Source organism: Haliotis asinina, chromosome 9 (assembly GCF_037392515.1).
Source record: "Haliotis asinina isolate JCU_RB_2024 chromosome 9, JCU_Hal_asi_v2, whole genome shotgun sequence".
Lineage (NCBI taxonomy): Eukaryota > Metazoa > Mollusca > Gastropoda > Lepetellida > Haliotidae > Haliotis > Haliotis asinina.
The window spans coordinates 59,768,600-59,790,897 of NC_090288.1; the positions used below are offsets into that span (position 1 = coordinate 59,768,600).

Below are 22,298 nucleotides of genomic sequence, written 5' to 3' on the forward strand. Positions count from 1 at the left end.
CGCCGAATGCGCATCATTGGAATCCTCTGCCATTCCGCATGAAGAGTCTGGGCTAATTCCTGTAGATTTTGAACAGGTGGATCCCTTACTTGAACTTAACGCCCCAGATGTCCCATAAATGCTCATTTGGGTTGAGGTCAGGGCTTCTCGCAGACAAAGGTAATCAGTCAACTGCGTTGTTCTGCAAGTATCCGATTACAGCTCTGGAACGATGGGGCCTAGCATTATCGTCCATAAATAATGGGCAACTGGCGAGAGGTTGGTTATCAAAATGCGGGACAACAGCGGCTTCCAGTACTTCCTGTGGGTTCTCTGACCATTGAGTGTCCCTGGAATGGTGATAAGATTCAGCTTACAGTCATAGGAGATACACACCCACACCATTCATCACCAAAGCGTTCAGCTGCTGATAAGCCTCATTACTCCTCATTACGGCCATCAGTAACACGAAGAAGAAAAAGGCTTTCATCCGACCAATGTATCCTGCGCCATGTCCTCAGATTGTGGTTTTGGCGTTGATTATACCACACCAAACGTTGAGCCTTGTGTCTATCAGTGAGTAAGGGACGCCTGCTTGGACGACGAGCGCGGAGTCCAGTGGAGTCCACCCATGGGATGATGCTGGTTGAGAAACGAACACCCACTCTCCATTGTTCTCTGAGATCTTTGGCAACGGTCATGCGTCTTACTAGGCGAACTAGGGCACGGTCATCAAGGCAAATGGTCTTTCTCGGCTTCCTGATCGTGGACGATCCTTGACGTAACCAGTGGCCGCATGTTTCCTTACAAGGCGACTCATGACAGTGTGATTGATATTCACTCTGGACCCAATCCTGCTACAGGACAAACCAGCTTCATGCATACCAATAATTTGCCATCTGGTATTTTCTGAAAGTCTACGCCTCGGCATGTCCAAAAGAGTTCAATTTCAGCATTGTTCACTTATTAATGCGTCGATAAGAAAGCAATGAGAATAGTTCATTTCACCTTTTTATACCACTCAGTCGATTGTACCATGACAGATTGTACCTGCATGTGTATTTTGATATAACTGGTTGACTTCTCTGTTTTGATCCCTTTTTGTTCAAATCGACACTTATTTTTGGCGGTGCTTAATCAATGCTCATGTGTGTAGATTAAACGAACATCGTTGAGGAAGTAAATATTACAAAATGTTCAAGTCAGAAGAAGACAGCGGTACGTGCAGATGTTGGCTTCAGCTCACCTTGTTGTTTTCTCGAAGGTTGGTCAACATGACAATGCAGCGGACATCTTCCTGCCAGATCATCAACCAAAAGTCGGCCAGAGTCTGGGCATTTGGACCTGGACATTGCCAGATCAAATACACTTTAAAAACACATTCACATCCTTAATCTTCTTCTAATTTGAAATGTTAAGATCCAAAGGTTTTCGACCTAAATGGTGACAAGACCAGAATAATGCTGTAAAGTAATTTTCAGCATGATGTAAATGCGGGTGTCTATCTTCTGAAAATATTATGGGTTCTTGAATAAACAAGCTAATTTTAGGGGCATTCGTACCTTGTGCCGCTATGTAAGCTCTCTTCTTGTGATTGTAGCCCTGTTCAAATAAACGAATGATTAGCAACCTGGAGAAGATGTCATGAAACATGTAAATGACACAACATATCGACTGCTGAGACTAAGGTAACACCCATCCTTGTGTGACTAAGGAAGGATGTTGCGTCACCTGACATCATCACTGCGGGGTCAGCTGATGCCTCAGAATATACTTGCTACTCAAAACTCATTACCAAACAGCAGGATTTGGAGAACTGTATGTTACAATGACAACCAAATCTGACATACCACGTACTGTCAAAAAGTCGGTCTGTTCTTTATATAGACACATTTGTAAAATAATCAGATAAATAAGAATGTGAATCATTAGCAATGTATTTTAGACATATTAACAGAAGCTACATACTATTTCTGTAGATTCATTTCTATATTTCATAGTCTATAATTGGTGAAAGTCTACAAGGTTTCTAATTCCCTGTATGGATTCCTTTCTGTTCAAAAGAATTCATGTTCGGACAAATTTGTTTTAAGGAATTGAAGTGTAACATTTGCTTATAGTTAATAACTGTTGACAGTGCAATGCATGCAGTTCCCTTGAGAGTGAAACCCACAATTTTGAAAATAGCAGTGATGCACCTACAGTTATAAAACTGGCATTGATGTAGTCTGTGTCGGATGAATCGCCTCGTTGTAACACAACTCGGGAACAGTCGTCTGGAATGAAAACATTGTATGGAAGCTGCTTCAAAAAAGGTCCCTGGGAAAAATACGGAGATCAGGATAAACGTAAGATAATAATAAACGTATATCTACTGGACGGAGAAATGATGGGCTATGTGTACCACGCGCAGCTGTAGTTATGGCTCTATCTGTTGTAAAGATGACGTTGGGATTATGACTAGATGCATACATGCAGTTACAAAGAGGACAGTGGGATTATACTTCAACGCAGTTGTAAGGAGGACTGTAGGATTATGGCTATATGCAGTTGTAAAGACTACTGTAGGATTATGGCTATAGGCAGTTGTAAAGACTACTGTAGGATTATGGCTATAGGCAGTTGCAAAGAGGACTGTAGGATTATGCCTATAGGCAGTTGTAAGGAGGACTGTAGGATTATGGCTATAGGCAGTTGTAAAGAGATGTGTGGTATTGCAGTTGCAAAGAGAACTGTAGGATTATGGCTATATGCAGTTGTAAGGACTACTGTAGGATTATGGCTATATGCAGTTGTAAAGACTACTGTAGGATTATGGCTATAGGCAGTTGCAAAGAGGACTGTAGGATTATGGCTATAGGCAGTTGTAAAGAGATATGTGGTATTGCAGTTGTATATATCTTTAAAGTAGAATATTGTGTTGTGGCTATATACAACTGAGCCTGATTGCCTACATGCAAATATGTCGACGAATCTGTTCTTCTTCTTGTTACAGGGAAGCTGTCCTGCATGCTCAGACATATGGTCATGGGGGCGTGAGGGTAAAACCTGGAAATAATGTCAAGTGTTTATCACATCAGGACCTCATTGCAAGACATACAACACACTAAACACAAGATGTTACCATTACAAGCCATGCAACACATTACACACAAGGAGTCAACATTACAAGCCATGCAACACATTACACACAGGGTGTCAACATTACAAGCCAAGCAACACATTACACAAGGTGTTACCATTACAAGCCATGCAACACATTACACACAAGGTGTCAACATTACAAGCCATGCAACACATTACACAAGGTGTCAACATTACAAGCCATGCACCACATTACACACAGGGTGTCAACATTACAAGTCATCCAACACATTACACACAAGGTGTCAACATTACAAGCCATGCAACACATTACACACAAGGTGTCAACATTACAAGTCATCCAACACATTACACACAGGGTGTCAACATTACAAGTCATCCAACACATTACACACAAGGTGTCAACATTACAAGCCATGCAACACATTACACACAAGGAGTCAACATTACAAGCCATGCAACACATTACACACAAGGAGTCAACATTACAAGCCATGCAACACATTACACACAAGGTGTCAACATTACAAGCCATGCAACACATTACACACAAGGAGTCAACATTACAGGCCATGCACCACATTACACACAGGGTGTCAACATTACAAGCCAAGCAACACATTACACAAGGTGTTACCATTACAAGCCATGCAACACATTACACACAAGGTGTCAACATTACAAGCCATGCAACACATTACACACAAGGTGTCAACATTACAGGCCATGCACCACATTACACACAGGGTGTCAACATTACAAGTCATCCAACACATTACACACAAGGTGTCAACATTACAAGCCATGCAACACATTACACACAAGGAGTCAACATTACAAGCCATGCAACACATTACACACAAGGAGTCAACATTACAAGCCATGCAACACATTACACACAAGGTGTCAACATTACAAGCCATGCAACACATTACACACAAGGAGACAACATTACAAGCCATGCAACATATTACACACAAGGTGTCAACATTACAAGCCATCCAACACATTACACACAAGGAGTCAACATTACAAGCCATGCAACACATTACACACAGGGTGTCAACATTACAAGTCATCCAACACATTACACACAAGGTGTCAACATTACAAGTCATCCAACACATTACACACAAGGTGTCAACATTACAAGCCATGCAACACATTACACACAGGGTGTCAACATTACAAGTCATCCAACACATTACACACAAGGTGTCAACATTACAAGCCATGCAACACATTACACACAGGGTGTCAACATTACAAGTCATCCAACACATTACACACAAGGTGTCAACATTACAAGATTTCTCCTGTCTCTGATTTTTTTGCAGGAATATTGACAACAGTAGCGTAATAATTCCACACACTCACACTTGCAAGTAATACGAGTAATTATGTTAGGAATTGCCTTATACTCTTCATCCAACGCTCTATTCTTCAGTTTGCTTGCGATGTACTTTCCCAGTTCACATATGTCGATATCTCTATGTTCAGCTGCAGACTCCACCAAGGTCATTTCGATAGTTGTGTTAGAGGACCCACGTCTTCTCTTGGTACCTGCAGACAGAGGTTCCTTGACAATGTCAGACTTTCAGCAAATACACAACAGGACAGTAAAGATAAACATACCCTGTATGTAGGTTAATTTCTCTGAAAATATATACTAGTATCCAATACTGGTTTGATCAATGGTCAAGTCACAAGCACAAACATACAGCTGAAAAGAACAGCTGAACAAACATGTTGACGGACATATAAGGAAAAAGGAAATTATACAACCAAAGCTAAAACTGCAACATAGCCTAAATTGTTATTCGATGGCCATGCATTTTATACCTTTTAAACACGTATCATATCCAATTCGCAAGTAGACTGTCTTTTGCCAATATTCCCAAGCCAATCTGAGTGTAATAAAGGATACAAACATTACAATGTTCGGATGGTGGTGCTACAATAGGTTCTGGGACATATTCTTTTCCTCGCAATGACACGAGGGCCTGGGACAAAGATGCCTGTGTGAAACTATCTGTATGTAGTTAGGCCTACTGCCATTATATTAATTTTACTAGCGCTTCAGTTACTGTTATGTAGCATCAGTACATGATCATCTAATTATCAATCATTTGCGGTTTATATGCATAATAAAGCACTCCCCCGGTTGTGGTCGGGAAATTAGCCCGCGACCATCAGGTGGAGAGACGTCACACCTCGAGCACTCTCGGGTCTTACCTTCCCAACCATAATCTCGGAGTCGTGCTTTATCTTACACACACTACTCACCCACATAGTCAAATTTAAGGCACTTTACTTACATACCTTCACAGTAACACACTCACTCATCCAGTCAAATGTATCCAATCTGTACCTTACTTACATGCCTTCACAGCAACACACTCACTCATCCAGTCAAATGTATCCAATCTGTACCTTACTTACATGCCTTCACAGTAACACACTCACTCACCCAGTCAAATGTATCCAATCTGTACCTTACTTACATGCCTTCACAGTAACACACTCACTCATCCAGTCAAATGTATCCAATCTGTACCTTACTTACATACCTTCACAGTAACACACTCACTCATCCAGTCAAATGTATCCAATCTGTACCTTACTTACATGCCTTCACAGTAACACACTCACTCACCCAGTCAAATGTATCCAATCTGTACCTTACTTACATGCCTTCACAGTAACACACTCACTCAAATGTATCCAATCTGTACTTAACTTACATACGTTCACAGTAACACACTCACCCATCCGGTCGTATAACGGTCTCTTGTTGATCACCCTGCGAGAGAAACAAATAGAAGGTGCTCAAGTATTTATCTTGCAAGCTATGTAAATCCACTGGCTAGTCATACTTGGTGTCATACGTCTTGCATGATCACTAACGACAGAGTTACCACAAGTAGGAACAAAAGTGGGCCCTTATTTTCGAAACGTTCGTAGGCCAAAGAATTCGTAACTTTGATCGTAGCCAATGTGTGAAGAATGAGCTTAAGAACTTCGCAGGGCTACGAACGTTGCGAGAATAGCTACCCTGATGCTTAACCGAGGATTGTTGGGTTTGTGTCCGTGTTCATGTCAGACACCCATGTAGATGTCGTTCTAGGGCGGTCAGAACTGCTGACTCTGTCACATCTCATATCCTTGGATCAATGCTAATGATGATCACTAGATCACTGCTCAATTATTTACAGACCATCGCCATATCGAGTGGGGTCTCCTCGTACGTTTCTGTGTGAAGGAAGTATGAAAGATGATGAAAAGACGAGAACTGAATAAGATGCATGTAGCAAATGTTTCACTTTTCGAACCTGAAAGCCTGAAAAGGTAAATGTCGCCTTTAAAATGTTATGGAAGAAATGGTATTTTATGTAAAAGCCTGAAAAAGGTAAATGTCGCCTTAAAAATGCTAAGGAAGGGATGGTATTTTATGTCATTTCTGCACTACTGATTTTATTAAACCACCTAGTCAAACCCGGATGAGAAAAGCTAGAAATGGCTGTGATATGGCTCTGTTCTGATGAATTTCGTGATAGGGAGTGGTTTGTTGTTCTGCCCTCAGTCTCTGATCTGCCTTTCCAGTTAACATGATCTCCGTGAACAAAGTGGTAATACGGTCCACTGCTCTAGCAACATATCTCTCTTGTGTAATGACGAAAATGTGTTATGCCAGGTAAGCCTGCACATAGTGTAAGACATGACGAAAATGTGTTATGCCAGGTAAGCCTGCAAACATTGTAAGACATGACGAAAATGTGTTATGCCAGGTAATCCTGTACACATTGTAAGGCATGACGAAACTGTGTTATGCCAGGTAATCCTGCACACATTGTAAGACATGACGAAACTGTGTTATGCCAGGTAATCCTGCACACATTGTAAGACATGACGAAAATGTGTTATGCCAGGTAATCCTGCACACATTGTAAGGCATGACGAAAATGTGTTATGTCAGGTAATCCTGCACACATTGCAAGGTATGTTCTAGTGACAAACCCGTTGCTTTAAATGTTGCTTGGGACTAGACAACCTAAACCACAACCCCACACCTCTGACTTCAGTGCCACCAAGAAACGCCATGATGAATGTCTCAGCCATGGTTTACACAATGAGTATTAATCGAATGGTGGTGCAGCTTTCTCACCGGCCTCTGGTATACATAACCTGAGACCATAACGCTACCTGAGTTTGATGACGACAAGAATAGTCACCACGACAGCAAGCAGAATGGCGACTCCGATCGACACACCGACGATGACTTTAGTATCTCCCGACCCTGAAAGGTACATCGGCAGCAATGACTATTCACGATGTCGTTACTGACCCTGGTGGTTGCTTGTGAACAACTACAGGATTTCGTTAAAAAAAACCATTGGTTTGATAGTGATGTATCAAACAAACTCTCCCTCAAAAATACAAATTCCAGAAATTCGCTTTGTATAATTGGTATGCCCAGTATATGTTTATATTCGTGATTCTGGAAGTCAGTGGACATGTCAGCGTTTTCAGTCAAGGGATGAAGTAAAGCTTGTTAAAATCATCAACAAGTCCAGACCTATTAACATCGAATATCCTAGTCGGATTCATGGAAATTAATTTTGCTGCATTGATACCTCTTTTGAAGACCATAGTGACATTAAGGCCGCTTGTAAGCAGTGAACTATCAATTTCATAATATCATAATTATCAATGCAGTTATTTCTACTCCAGTAGGAACATATATTGAGGTCTTGCTTAATCATCTGGTCTCACCTGTCTGTTCTGAAGGCGATGTTGGTAGAATTGTTGGTGATGTCTGTGTTGACAATGGCGGAGTCGTGGTGGAAGCAGTTGGTATTGTTGTGACTGTTGTAACAGATGTTGACCCGGACGGTAACATTGTTCCGGTTGATGATGGTATGGATTTTGATGGTGGAAATGTTGACGCTGTTGTGCCTGTTGTAACAGATTTTGACCCGGACGGTAACATTGTACCGGTTGATGATGGTAAGGATTTTGATGGTGGAAATGTTGACGCTGATGAAGATGTTGATGTTGATGTTGGAACCAGTGATGACAATGCAGATGCTGTTTGAGTAAATGTTGAAGTCGTGTGTGAAACTGATATTGTCGGTAACATTAAACTAAATGTTGACACGATGTCGGGTAACGTCAAAGATCCTGATGTCGCCAAAGGCACCTGTGACAACGATGTTGGTAATGGCATCAGTGATGAAAATGTTGCAGACGATCTAAGTGACGTCTTTTCTGCTGTAGAAGCCAATGACGATGACATTCCTGATGGCATCAGTGTTGGGGATGATGCTGCAGACGCCAGCGACGATGACTTTTCAGATGCTGCTTGTGACGTCAATGGCTCTATAGACGCCTGTGAGGACGTTTCTGATGGCAACATTGATAACGGTGATGGTACAGACGCCATGGATGTTGGGGATGATGCTGTAGACGCCAGCGACGATGACTTTTCAGATGCTGCTTGTGACGTCAATGCCTCTATAGACGCCTGTGAGGACGTTTCTGATGGCAACATTGATAACGGTGATGGTACAGACGCCATGGATGTTGGGGATGATGCTGTAGACGCCAGCGACGATGACATTTCAGATGCTGCTTGTGACGTCGATGCCTCTATAGACGCCTGTGAGGACGTTTCTGATGGCAACATTGATAACGGTGATGGTACAGACGCCATGGATGATGACGATGACGATGATGATGACGATGACGATGATGATGAGGATGAGGAGAAGGATACTAGTGACGCCGATGTTGCTGTAGATGCCAATGAGGCGGTTTCTGATGGCAACAGTGATGACGATGATGCTACAGACACCAGTGACGACGGTGTTCTTGCTGTTACCAGTGGCGACGATGTTGCTGATGTTCCAAGTGATGACAATGTTGTCCGTTGTAAACTGTCTGGTGATATTGTCAGAGAATGCGTTTGTTCTGAGAGGATAACAGTGGTTGTTGCAGTTTCCGCTGATGACGCTACTGCAGTCGCTGGCAAATGTGTATCATCAATGGATCCTTCCTTAGAATCTTTTAAAAAATATTTAAGAGCATTTTACTATGTAGACAATAAATGCTGAAACATGCTTGGACCAACACATAGCTAAATGGTTTAAAGAAAATGTAATTTAACAATATAATAACTTGTTTTTAAAAGGTACAAAGTCAACGTTTTGACAAAATTTCAAAATCGAACAAATTTAGGTGACAACATAACCGTCAGTTAATAGTTAGTCACGCAACAGTAATATTATCATTTCAAGTATATATTCATGTTAAACCCTGTACAAGTTTCAAGCTGTGAGGTGTTTCGCAAACATGCAGATCGTACTTTTTGAAATGGAAAGGCGCTGAACCCCGCTTTAACGACCATTGCTCTTACATAGCGACGTGCAGGAGGAGCGCATGTGTGATTGCTGGCACCAGCCAAGACCAAAGCCTGGGTTATTGTGCTCACAGACAGCGATACCATGTAGTAGGTAAACATTGATATTCCGCTCATACACATTCTGCTCCCGAGAAAACCATTCCTTGTTTTAACTCTTTAATCATCATAAGATGGCCACCTTTTCATGAGACAACTAGGTATCAAAACCAAACCTTCCTCCCGTTGCGACTTATACACTGTACTCACCAAACACCGGCTTCCATTACAGGCAGCATTTGTTGATGGTCTGTGCGTATCCAGGACGTGCTGTAATGGGAACTGAAGCATCCACACACCTGAGAGTGTTTCGTGTTACTGATCACAGGAGCAGCTACACACCTGAGCCTCATTGTGTTACTGATTACAGGAGCAGCTACCCACCTGAGTGTTCTTCCGTTACTGACTACCGTGACATGTAGCTACCCACCTGAATGTGTTTTGTGTCACTGATCACAGAAGCGGCTACCCTTCCTGTGTGTTCTTTTGTTACTATTTACTGAAATATCTATCCAAATGAGTCTCCTTGTGTCACTGATCACAGAGACATCTACCGACCAATATGAACCACATTGTGTTACTGTTTTGCTAAAGCAGGTAGCTATCTGAACGTGTTATATATTACTGATCACTGAAGCATCTATCTGTCTGGAACTTGACGCGTTTCTGAACACTGAGGCATCTACCCACCTGAGCCATCTACCTTGATGCTCATGTGTAGCTGATTACATAGCCACCTACCTGTCAAATGTTTGTCATTACCTGATTGCAGAGCTGTCTACCTACCCTGTGGTTCTTGTAATACGGGCTGTGATATCATGAAAGTAGATATCGTGAAGGTGCTTGATGATCCCACTGTTATGATTGCTGTTGGTGGTGATGGCGATGAGATTGATGATAGTGTTCCTGCTTGAGATGGTACCATTAGCCATGTTGATATGTATGTTTTTGATTCAGGAGTTAATACTTCTGAGAAAGTGAGCGTTGCTCGTACTGCCCGTGATGCTATCGTGAAAGTTGAGACGTTTTCTGATGGAACTACCGTTGACAGTACAGATGGCTGAAGCCGTATTGTTGATGTCAGTGGTGCTGCAGATGTCAGTATTGCTTGTGTTGAATTTGTCATAACATCTAATGACAAACTTAGTGAATCTTCGACAGTTTGCTCTGGCGGTTTGTCTGAGGCCGATGACGTTAACCATGCATATGTTTCCACAGATGGTTCAGGTAGTGAATTATCTGTGGATGTCACCAATAGTTGCTCAGCCAGTGGTGTTTCATCTGAAATGGATTCTTCTGTTGTAAGAAAGAAATTCCTCACGGCCCCATTACACAAATAGTTTCACATAAAAGAAACATGTCTTTTTTGTAAGGGGATACCTACGCTAGAATGATCTGCAAATCTACACCTGAGCTATAAATTAAGCATTATCTGAATAAAGAGGCATATTTACACAGGTCATTATACCCTGGTTTACTGCAATACACAAATGCAACAAATGCTTGAAACTTTATCGTAAATGCTATGTTTCGCATGTCAGTTAGTTGTGAAGGTGCCAGACACGTTGGTCTGGTTATGGAGACGTCATAACAAGGCAAATCATCAAGATGGTGATCGGTGATTGCGAGGGGTTACTCTGGAATCCTAGATGGGACATTGTCGCGCTGTCCCGCCCTCTCAGAAATATACCAAAACAGGCAGAATTAACCAAAGCGCGACTATGCGACAACGCCACGTTTCGGCCACTTTTGACATTGTTGCTGCGCTGCATTGTCGCGTTTGTAGTCAATACATTATGATACATAGCATACTCAGTAAGTCTCATGAAAATGTCTGGTTATCGCAGTTTCGCAGGGGCGCGTTTTCATTAGTTACTGTTGAATTTCAATATGTTAGCAAACATGATCAATTGTTTTCTGTGTTTTGGCAGGACGGAGATACCGGGGATAATAAACACGTATATATGCATGGGCGATGAAGAATTAGCAAAGTCCCTATGCTCAGAGTCGTTGGTAATTGGTTAGACTACGATACCAAAATCTGCAGATACCTACCTACCTGTTATTGTGATGAATTTTAATATGAATGTATACGCTTTTTTTAAAATGAAACGGGAACAGAATATTAATCGACATATAGGTACATGCATATCGCTTATCGAATCGTCTGGAAATATTGTTGTCGATGTGTTGTGAATCATGGCATGTGTACAATGAGATATACATGATTCAAACAGATGTGAACAATACACTTCACAATACGTTACTGTGATGAAATATCTCGCTAATTTACCAAGTTCCCTTAGCTGAGAGTGAGTGAGTGAGTGGGTGGGTGATTGGGTGGATGAGTGAGTGAGTAAGTGGGTGAGTGGGAGAGTTAGTGAGTGAATGAGTGAGTGAGTGAGTGAGTTTAGGTTTCATGGCGCTCGAAGGGTACGCCACTCTGTCAAGCGTATTCGTACATATCATCACCGACAATTCTCACTTCCAATGGGAGAATGCGACCTGTTTCTGATTTGCTGATTGGTATCAACAAGTCATATCAACATCTCATTCCAAATGGTATCCATCCACTGCTGATTGAACACAGGCACATTTCGGACAAATTAATCTCTAGAAACCCTCAAACACGGTCAGCCATTCTGATTCAACTGATGTTTATACCGATGAGGCCTTAATTTTAACGCCGCCTTGAACAATATTTCCGCTTTTCGCAAACTGATATTCGAGAAATGTCCAAGGTGATGAATGTTTACGGTGCTGGGATTGTAACCTATGATGAAAGTTTTTTGGTGCATCCCTGCACTGTGTGCCGTCTTTACAATGAATGGATGCGGAAATATTCTGCCTTGCTGGTAAAACACGTTTGACTAGCTAAATACATCGACATGCATGGAATTATTTTCAAAGCAACAATGAAAGATTTAGTTTAGAAAATGCACGCTCAACTGCCATTACGAGTACTACTTTAGTTTTAAAATCAGTGGCGGTAACAAAAGACCACTAAGGTCTGAAATAGAGCATATCTTTTCCTACGCATGAGTGTACTAATTGACTTTATACATGGACACAGGTAATCGAAAACGTCGCGCATTTTGGGGCTTTTTAACACATCCTAGATGGGGCGACAATGCTCAACGTGCCATATTCTGACCTTGAAAATTGTCGCCATGTCGCATTGTGACCCTCTGGAAGATTCGAAAATATTATTTCAAAACGACATAGCGACGATGCAACAAATGGCCGATATGTCGCGTTGTCGCATTGTAGCCGTTTGGTTAATTTTACCTCTTTGTGATTATTTTAGTGAGGGCGACAAGGCGACAATGTCCATTCTAGGATTCCATAGGTTACGTTACATATGACTCCAACATGGACCTCATTACTGTACCGAGGACACTCAATATTATCAACATGAAGTACTGGAAACTGGATCTTGTATGCTTGTCCCCATGCCATGCACGAATGACGACGTTTGGCCTCGTCTTTCTCGAGACCCCAACTCTCTTTGCAAAACATCGAACATCACCACCCTCCGTATGGACCCGGATGCGAAACCATAGAAACCTTTCGGACTATCTTGGACTCAAGAGAGTCAGAGAACCCCTAGATACAAATCTGCGTAAAGAATAGTAGAGATTCGCATGTTGAGAATTCGACGCTTGTCAGTATGAGGAGAAGTTCACAGTATGAAAGCTATAACACAAACTGATTATTCCCTGGTCCGTGTCCGTTATCACATCAACAAGTATGTCAAGTGCAAAGGGGCACTGTCCTTTTGTCTGTCCTTCGCTATTTCTTCGTCTGTCCATTATTGTCGGTGACCTTAGCTATGTTTACAGCTCTGATCTTAGGCCTTTTTTAAATTCCTGATTGTACTTGTGTACACGGCCATTGTATTTATGGGATACATCTGCTTGTCTAAACTGCTCGTCTTACTTTTCTGAGCAAGTTATATTTGCCTTAGTTTGGACAGTGTTGAGCCAGCTATATCAAAATACACAAGAAAGTGATTCTGATCCGGCCAGTGTAACATGAATACCTCGCTCAGACACACTATACTGATGCCCAGCCGACCGGAATTTCTGCCATGCAAAGCAGTGATTGATAACATGAGCAACAATGGACAGATTGCCAGTGTTTGCGGCTTCAACTCCCTCATTCATCCAGTACAGTCAACAATGTTAACGTGCATACGCCAAGGATAGTTGTTTGTTAGAATGATTAATTATTGAATATAAATTTTTAATTTCTTCATGACGAAATGCTAATACAATTATCTTAAATATACATCGATATTCTATTCCATTGTTTTCTCTCAGACAGTTCTAAAATGCATAAGATATACCCCTGTCTTTTGAAATACCATATCCATATCTAACGAAGAAACACCTGACATACTGCCGGGTACCCCTGATACAACGCGATCGTGATGTATGCTACGTATGTTGCCACATGTTACACACTTGCCAATATGTCAAAGAACAGGTAAGTTTATACTCTACACAACTTTTGACTATGATAAAGGCACAGTTTGAAGTCTGTTTATTTAAATCAAAGTCACGACAAAAGCTTCCTCGTTTGGTATACCTGATGTAGTACAAACAATTAGAGTCATTAATAAAGATTATTTTACAATGTTTTCCGACAATATGACAGGGAATCAATGACTGGTGTTGTCCCCAACCATAAAACACATGCGACACGGAACTACTTTCTCAATGTAGGTTATCGTGACCTGTCGTCTAAGCAGCAACCTAAAACAAAATTATACAATAGTGCCGACAACACGCATGTATCGTAGAGCGAAAATATTGTCAAACCCTGTTAACAATCAATAAATTAATCTAAAAACTCTTGAGAGTCAAAGTTTATTTTGGGAAGAGCTTGCAGTCCCACAAGTGAGCTACTTCTTTGCAGTAATGACATCCTCCAAAACACAATATACATACATCAGACAGTCTTTGATAGACAGTGTAATGCTATCGTACTGTACGTGAGATAAATTGTCATGACTCATCAGCCCAAGGTGGTTGCTTTCCATTCAGCTACCTGATTCGGGAAAGAAAGACCCACCGCATGTGGTGTTGATTGCCAGCGTAGCAAGCGCTCCGTAACAATGTCACGTGGTGTCATTCAGCCTATCAACGAAGCGTGCAAGTCTCAGTTGAGAAACAGTTTCAGATCATCTTTCCTGACTCAGATCGTTTCTTCTGTGCCAGGAAATATTTAGGAGCATTGCTAAAATACTCAACTGATTGTTTTATTAGTCCGGGATTTGGTTATGGTCCCCGTGGAGTAACTTGGCGCAAACTGACAGTGAAACTTCATATATCATGCCTCTATGCACACGACCCTAACAGGTGTTTTACTGAATCAAGTGAGTGAGTGAGTTTAGTTTTACGACGCTTTTAGCAATATTCCAGCAATATCACTGCGGGGGACACCAGAAAATGGGCTTCACACATTGTACCTATGTGGGGAATCGAACACGGGTCTCCGGCGTGACGAGCGAACGCTTTAACCATTAGGCTACCCCACCGCCCCTACTGAATCAGAACGATGCTTGTAAATATTATGAAAAACTAGAAGATCACATTTGATTTGTGAGTATTATTCTCATAAAATGACCCCCAAAATCCTGGCACACAGTGACGTTTCTAGTCAGGGTCTGGGCACTGAGCTAATTAGATAGTATGAGATTTTCTTAGTCTGAAAATTAGGCGGTCCGGGTATACTCATGGACAACTGCAACTATGCTACCGAAGAACATGCAGTAGGAACCAGGTATTTGAAAGTCAGTGCCTCATTACACAAGAGGTGATTGTCAGGTCAGATAAATTATGTCAATTTATATGGATTCGTGAGTATGAGTACGTACATGTTTCTGCGTACGTGAGTGTGTGCGATTCAACACATACATACTCATTGGGTTGCACTTATTCAGATTTGATTATCTGCAAACAGCCGCCACATAGTATAAATATATTGGTGAGGGCGGCGTTAAACAACAAACAAAATAACATGGGTAATACACGCATGTCGTGTCCTCGTGTCTGTGTACCTGTAGTAACGTTAGACTTACCCGATAGCATCATCGATGACGTCACTGATGACGTCACCGCGGCGATACTGGAAGTGATGGCAATACCTGAAAAAAGTAGTAGCAACATGACTAGACGTTATAGCAAAATATAACTCAGTGCAGTTGTGAAACAGTTTAGTATAAACTTCCGCAGTGCAGTATATAGACATGCAGCTTTGTGTGAAGTGATGAAATTCTGTGTGAAGCGATGTATCTTTGTATAAAGTATATAGTGCAATATCTGGTGAGAGAGAGAGAGAGAGAGAGAGAGAGAGAGAGAGAGAGAGAGAGTAGTATCAATAAAATGAAATGTGCGTAACATATACTTTAGTTTTAGTAGCAGTGCTAGTTGTGACAACCATTATTTGTATGAGTATATTTGAATATAAAGAACTTCTCTCCGATACCCAGGACCCGGTGTCTGGGGTTTCAGTGGTTGCATGTGATGTCCAATGGTACTATCCATGCTCATGTTATCCACCACTGGTTTGTTTCTGCACCACTTTACGACAAACACGTACAGCGACGGCCACTCGGTGTTAAACCACATGCACGTTTGCAGAGCACAGAAGTGAATATTTGCCACATAATGCCACTTAAACACATAATGAAATCAACCCATCCATATACATTTATGCTCAAAACGTCCATATAGTCACTTCAGTGTTTTATTTCCTGATACAATATTCAAAAGTAAACTAGGTTATTCACTCAAATTCATGTGTAGAATTTCATGTTGTGTTTCGTAATGCTTCTGAGAAAGCTCGCAAATTTGTGTTTTGCAACATTTTATTTACTACATTTAGCAACGGTCGATCTAGATTTTTACACCGTTAGAAAAACTGAAGGTCAACAAATGTAAGGCATTGCCGTATTGACATGAATTGTGCTACGTAAAGATTATTTGCAACTTTTACTGGAAACTTTTGGAATTGGTCTTCCATGACATATGCCTGTCACAAGATCGGGCGGCCAGACCCTCTGAACGGTTAAATAATAGTTGATCATGATCTGAGTAGTCCATACTCGATTATGCGCATACCGCCGCCAAACGTTTGCCGAATTAAGCTCACACTGCTCATTTATACCATCGGATGTAAAATGTGATATTCTACATTTCTGTATAGTTTCATGGCCGTACGTAAAGCCAGGATCACGCGAGGAGAACACAAATCTCGCACAACATTTGCTCTTCAACCTCATGAAACAATGCGTCAGAAAAAATGCCCTTTCCATCGAGGGGATTAAACAACAACCGGACAACTGAAATAACGCTATCACTGTGGACCAATATTTACCTAATGTCCATATCACATTTGTCTTCACAACATTCCGCTCACCAAAAACTTTCATCAGGACGGTAAACAGGGTGTGGTACACTGATATTGGGTGAGGTAAACCTGTTGTACTTCCTGAACTCATGATTACTAAAAAGAAATAGGTGTTTGCAGTCACTAGTCCACACTGCAGCCGCTTTAAAAGATTGAGGTAGCATATGCCACCGTAGCATACTCAATCCCATCCGCCCACTGTAACATGTGTACCCTACTCAGACACAGCATATTGACTCCCAGCCGGCCACTGTAGCATGGATGCCCCACTAAGACACAGCATACTGAATCCCATCCGCCCAGTGTAACATGTGTACTCTCCTCACACACAGCATACTGAATCCCATCCGCTAGTGTAACATGTGTACCCTACTCAGACACAGCATACGCAATCCCATCCGTCCAGTGTAACATGTGCACCCTGCTCAGACACAGCATATTGAATTCCATCCGGCCAGTGTAACAAGTGTACCCTACTCAGACACAGCATACTCAATCCCATCCGCCCACTGTAACATGTCTACCCTACTCAGACACAGCATATAGATTACCATCCGACCACTGTAACATGTGCACCCTACTCAGACACAGAATATTGAATCCGATCCACTCACTTTTACATGTGTACACTATTCAGACACAGAATATTGACTACCATCCGACCAGTGTACCATGCGTACCTTCCTCAGACACAGCATATTGAATCCCATTACCCTACAGTAACATGTGTACCCTACTCAGACACAGGATATAGATTACCATCCGCCTAGTGTGACATATGTACCCTACTCAGACACAGCATATTGAATCCCATTCGCCCACTGTAACATGTGTACTCTACTCAGACACAGCATATTGAATCCCAACCGCCCACTGTAACATGTGTACTCTACTCACACACAGCATACTCAATTCCATCCGCCCAGTGTAACATGTGTACCATACTCAGACACAGCATATAGATTACCATCCGACCAGTGTAACATATGTAGTCTACTCACACACAACTTATTCAATCCCATTCGCCCAGAGTAACATGTGTACCTTTACTCAGACAGAGGATATTGAATCCCATCCGCCCACTGTTACATGTGTACCCTACTCAGAAACAGAGTATTGAATTCCATCCGCCTACTGTTACATGTGTACCCTATTCAAACACAGCATATTCACTCCCATCCGCCCACTGCAACATGTGTACCCTACTCACACACAGCATATTGAATCCCATCTGCCCAGTGTAAGCTGTGTACCCTACTCAGACACAGCATACTCAATCCCATCCGCCAAGTGTAACATGTGTACCCTACTCAGACACAGCATATTGATTACCGTCCGCCATGTGTAACATGTGTACCCTACTCAGACACAGAGTATTGAATCCCATCCGCCTACTGTTACATGTGTACCCTATTCAAACACAGCATATTCACTCCCATCCGCCCACTGCAACATGTGTATCCTACTCACACACAGCATACTGAATCCCATCTGCCCAGTGTAAGCTGTGTACCCTACTCAGACACAGCATATTCAATCCCAGTCGCCCAGTGTAAGATGTGTACCCTACTCAGACACAGCACATTGACTCCCCGCCTGCCACTGTAGCATGGATGCCACACTAAGACACAGCATACTCAATCCCATCCGCCTAGTGTAATATGTGTACCCTACTCAGACACAGCATACTCAATCCCATCTGCCCAGTGTAACATTTGTACCCTTCTAAGACACAGCATACTCAATCCGGGCCGGCAAGTGTAGCATGTGTACCCTACTCAGACACAGCATATTGATTACCATCCGACCAGTGTAACATGTGTACCCTACTCACACACAGCCTATTGAATCCCATCCGCCTAGTGTAACATATGTATCCTACTCAGACACAGCATATTGAATCCCATCCGCCCACTCTAATATGTGTACCCTGCTCAGACACAGAATATTGATTACCATCCGCCCACTCTAACATGTGCACCCTACTCAGACACGGCATATTGAATCCCATCCGCCCACTCTAACATGTGTACCCTACTCAGACACAGCATACTGACTTCTAGTCTGACAGTGTAGCGTGGATGCCCACCTAAGGGAAAGTATACCCTTTAGTTGTCAACCAGTGTAACACGGATGCCCAACGCAGACACAGTATGTCCATTCCTTGCCAACCAGTGTAACATGAATGCCCCCTTCCCCATGGAGCCAGTTACCAGACAGAACGTGTGTACCCGTGTATTATGGAACCAGTCATCAGGGAGAACATGTGTTCCAGTTGGCTGAGTTCGCCCAGTTGTTAAATCGTTCGGTACGCCTAAGCCACGGGGGTTAGAGAGTATACCCGTTCAGATGTTCATCAAAGCTAGATTTCGGAGATACAGTTATAGATATCAAGTTCGCACCTTTGTTTTGCATTGTAGTATCTTTTGCAATAATCATACAGTATAAATAAGATTTAACTGACAAAAATAGAACCATTGAAACTGTGATACTTACACGCTAAGCCAATATGTAATATGAAGAAAGGTGTCTTCATAATGTCTGGGTGACTTGGTGGTGTGACCACAATAGAGTAGAGGAACTGTGTAATGATTTAACCGCCAACCTGCTACTATGCTCAAGAGGAAAGTAGTACACAGGGAAGAGTTGCGCCTATCACAGCGATACTGACATGATTTTGTGTGTACTTTGACGTGATCGTGAACAAAAGGACAAAGGCTGCACTTCCGTGTTTCTTGCCATCAAGCTAAATACGAGTGTGTTTAATATCGACGTATTATACTCTTGGAAACTGAAAAATGACGTTATTTTTGTCCTATGATAATGCGTTTGTTGTTGTTTATTGCTTCCTTGTGACATAGACCTTGTATAAGCCAGGTCATCAATTTGTATTATTTGTTTAGAGTTATTAAATGACTGAGTGCATTAGTTCACGTTGCCCCAACCCAGTCTTAAGAGCCAAGGGTGGAACCAAGACCCCCACCCCCACCCCCACCCCCACCACCTCCCCTTTTCTCTGAGGAGCATTTCTAGCTAATCTCTGAACTTTATGATTCAAGCGCGCGCGCGCGCACGCATGCCCGCGCGCACACACACCTAAAAAATACAGGATTGGAATAAACAACCATTGTACAAACTTATAAATTATGTGGCTACGACCCTCTCACACTCTCATTAACTTAGTGTACGTGTAATTTCAGGTTTTTGTTTTTAATATTTGTTATCAATAAGAACAGACGTCCATTTGTTTAACGCGGATAACACGATCCCGTGCACTTATGTTACAAGCAGGAGATGTCAGTGTCCGATCATGTGGCATAGACGCCTGTCACTCAGTACCGTGCCGTTAGTTTTAGACCCCTGTAGTCCGAAACATTTGTTTCGTTCTGATGTCTGTGGAAAGATGTTTACAGATCGTATCCCGTCACAAATTATCTGAAGTATTGACTAAGGTACTCCACATACCGATGGCCTTCCGGGTTATAATGTCCTTCCTGTATTGGTTACACTCCCTGCTTATGTCCTATTACCAAATGGTCCCTTTCACACCCGAACGATCCTCGTACATCAACAGTTATAGGGTGGATACCAAACGTAAAATCCAAATCCCCCTGAAAATACTGTTGTAACAATATCCCATTAGCAATATCGTATTTACGGGTTTTGTCCCTGTACACAACGAATGAAAGGACATAATCCCGAATCCGTTTCTAACTTCATGTTGTCAGGACATTATCAGGTCAAACGCTAGAAACGTTCTCTGTTTCTGTTGTGGACAAATAATTGCATTTCGTCTTCACAGAAAACTGAAGACGCCCAACAAGAATGATAAGGTTTAAACGTCTTTCAGTAAGCCAAGGTGTGTTTTCTTTCATACATTACTCTTATATTTTAAGGATGCTTCGGCAAACGTTGATGTCAATTAAGTACTCACTGAATTACTCACTCTAACGTTCCCACGGCGTTACTAGTGACTTTCTTCAACAAATTATTAGCTCTTTCAGAGCAATTATCTTCTATTTTCAGAAGTAACCTGAATTCAAATTAAATATTTAGGAGTTGTGCTTTTCTTAATTCAAAATGCTTTCATTGTATCTACATCTGTGGAGTAAGATATTTTGTATTTGAAGTTAGGCTTCTGTACATACAGGCTATTGGCTGCCGGTCTTACAGACGATTGCGCCGGTTATTGGTCTGTTGCAATAAGCAAGTGGTCCGTAAACTGATTTCGCTTTGAAGTGATAATATTGGGAGCGTGTGGTATTTACAACTGGGTATAAATCAGCAGGGTTAAGTGTCGTAAGAAATATTGTCACCTGCATGATTTTAGAGATGTGCGTTTGTCAACTTGTGTGAAAAGTATTGTACACGTTTGATGTTGATGGACATGTTATCCTTGATAAAATTGCTCCAGAGGACCACGCTCTGTCGTCACTTCCCAATCACATGGACCTTGACTAGAGGCCACTTGATTCGGTCCTAAACAAACGTAAAGGTTGACTTCTGAAGATTGAAGAGTTTGGGCAGGTTTTATAGTGAATCTCTGTTCTTGTAAAATCACACTTTTTTTACTTTTCACGTAAATTTCATTTTGTAATCTATGACGGATTAATATTTCATTAGGGGTGAGGGTTTTTTTTCATCTCTTGAAAATGGCTCTTCGGCATATATTAATTCCTAGGTGTAATCAACATTACAAACTGCTGCACTTGTAGTTAAGGGTACCTCACAGTCAACGTTCAGTTGGGATTAACAGTAGACAATCATGATTCAGTTAATAGCAGTAAAGTTCTTGCAAACAAATCGTTGTCATGACTACAGGTCACAAGTTTAAGTCCCTGGAATGTCCAGAAAAATCTTTGTCCTGAATACATCTCTACGTATTCCTACAATATCCAGTTGACAGTATTGGCAAAGTTGCGTGCATAGGGCATGCCAAGAAACCAGAATGCCGTCATGTTTGTATTTAATCTAATTCCCCATACCGTACACGAAGGAAGCACCCGTCTTCTTTTTAAGAAGAGGAGAGAAAGAAATAAAAGAAGAAAATATCGCAGTAAATTATCGAACCGTTTTGTTGACATTCCCGAGACCGGTCAGTGAATTAGAAAACAGGGGCTTTATTGACAAACTTCAGGTATATTTCTCACAACGACTTTATGATATTGATTCTCTCACTTGTACCGTGTCACCCTGGATAACGGTGTGATTAAATACAAGATAAGCAAACAGAGTGTATTTTGAAGCGAAAAGACCATTACCGTGAGCTTTTCGAGAAGAACTAAATGAAAATAGCAAGAGGCACATCACCGGAACGTTTGACAAGATCAAGTCTCTCCTC

General features: G+C 41.8%; 1 protein-coding gene across 2 annotated transcripts in view; it reads right to left on the reverse strand.

Annotated features, from left to right (window-relative positions):
• The window catches only part of LOC137297130 (receptor-type tyrosine-protein phosphatase alpha-like), a 31,387-nt gene extending 11,762 nt beyond the window's left edge, over positions 1–19,625 (reverse strand). Inside the window, exons 1-11 of one of the 2 annotated variants that reach the window (XM_067829142.1) lie at positions 19,454–19,592; positions 15,627–15,692; positions 10,328–10,822; positions 7,858–9,147; positions 7,288–7,381; positions 5,853–5,887; positions 4,499–4,647; positions 2,934–3,027; positions 2,182–2,255; positions 1,542–1,581; positions 1,226–1,323 (exon numbers count right to left, since the gene is read on the reverse strand). In XM_067829142.1, coding sequence (XP_067685243.1) covers positions 1,226–1,323; positions 1,542–1,581; positions 2,182–2,255; positions 2,934–3,027; positions 4,499–4,647; positions 5,853–5,887; positions 7,288–7,381; positions 7,858–9,147; positions 10,328–10,822; positions 15,627–15,692; positions 19,454–19,493 — 2,475 coding nt within the window. In that variant the 5' untranslated portion in view covers positions 19,494–19,592. Of the gene's footprint in view, positions 1–1,225; positions 1,324–1,541; positions 1,582–2,181; positions 2,256–2,933; positions 3,028–4,498; positions 4,648–5,852; positions 5,888–7,287; positions 7,382–7,857; positions 9,148–10,327; positions 10,823–15,626; positions 15,693–19,453 lie in introns of both variants that reach the window. The other variant, XM_067829143.1, reaches the window with a different exon arrangement.
• Between the last annotated feature and the right edge of the window lie 2,673 nt (positions 19,626–22,298).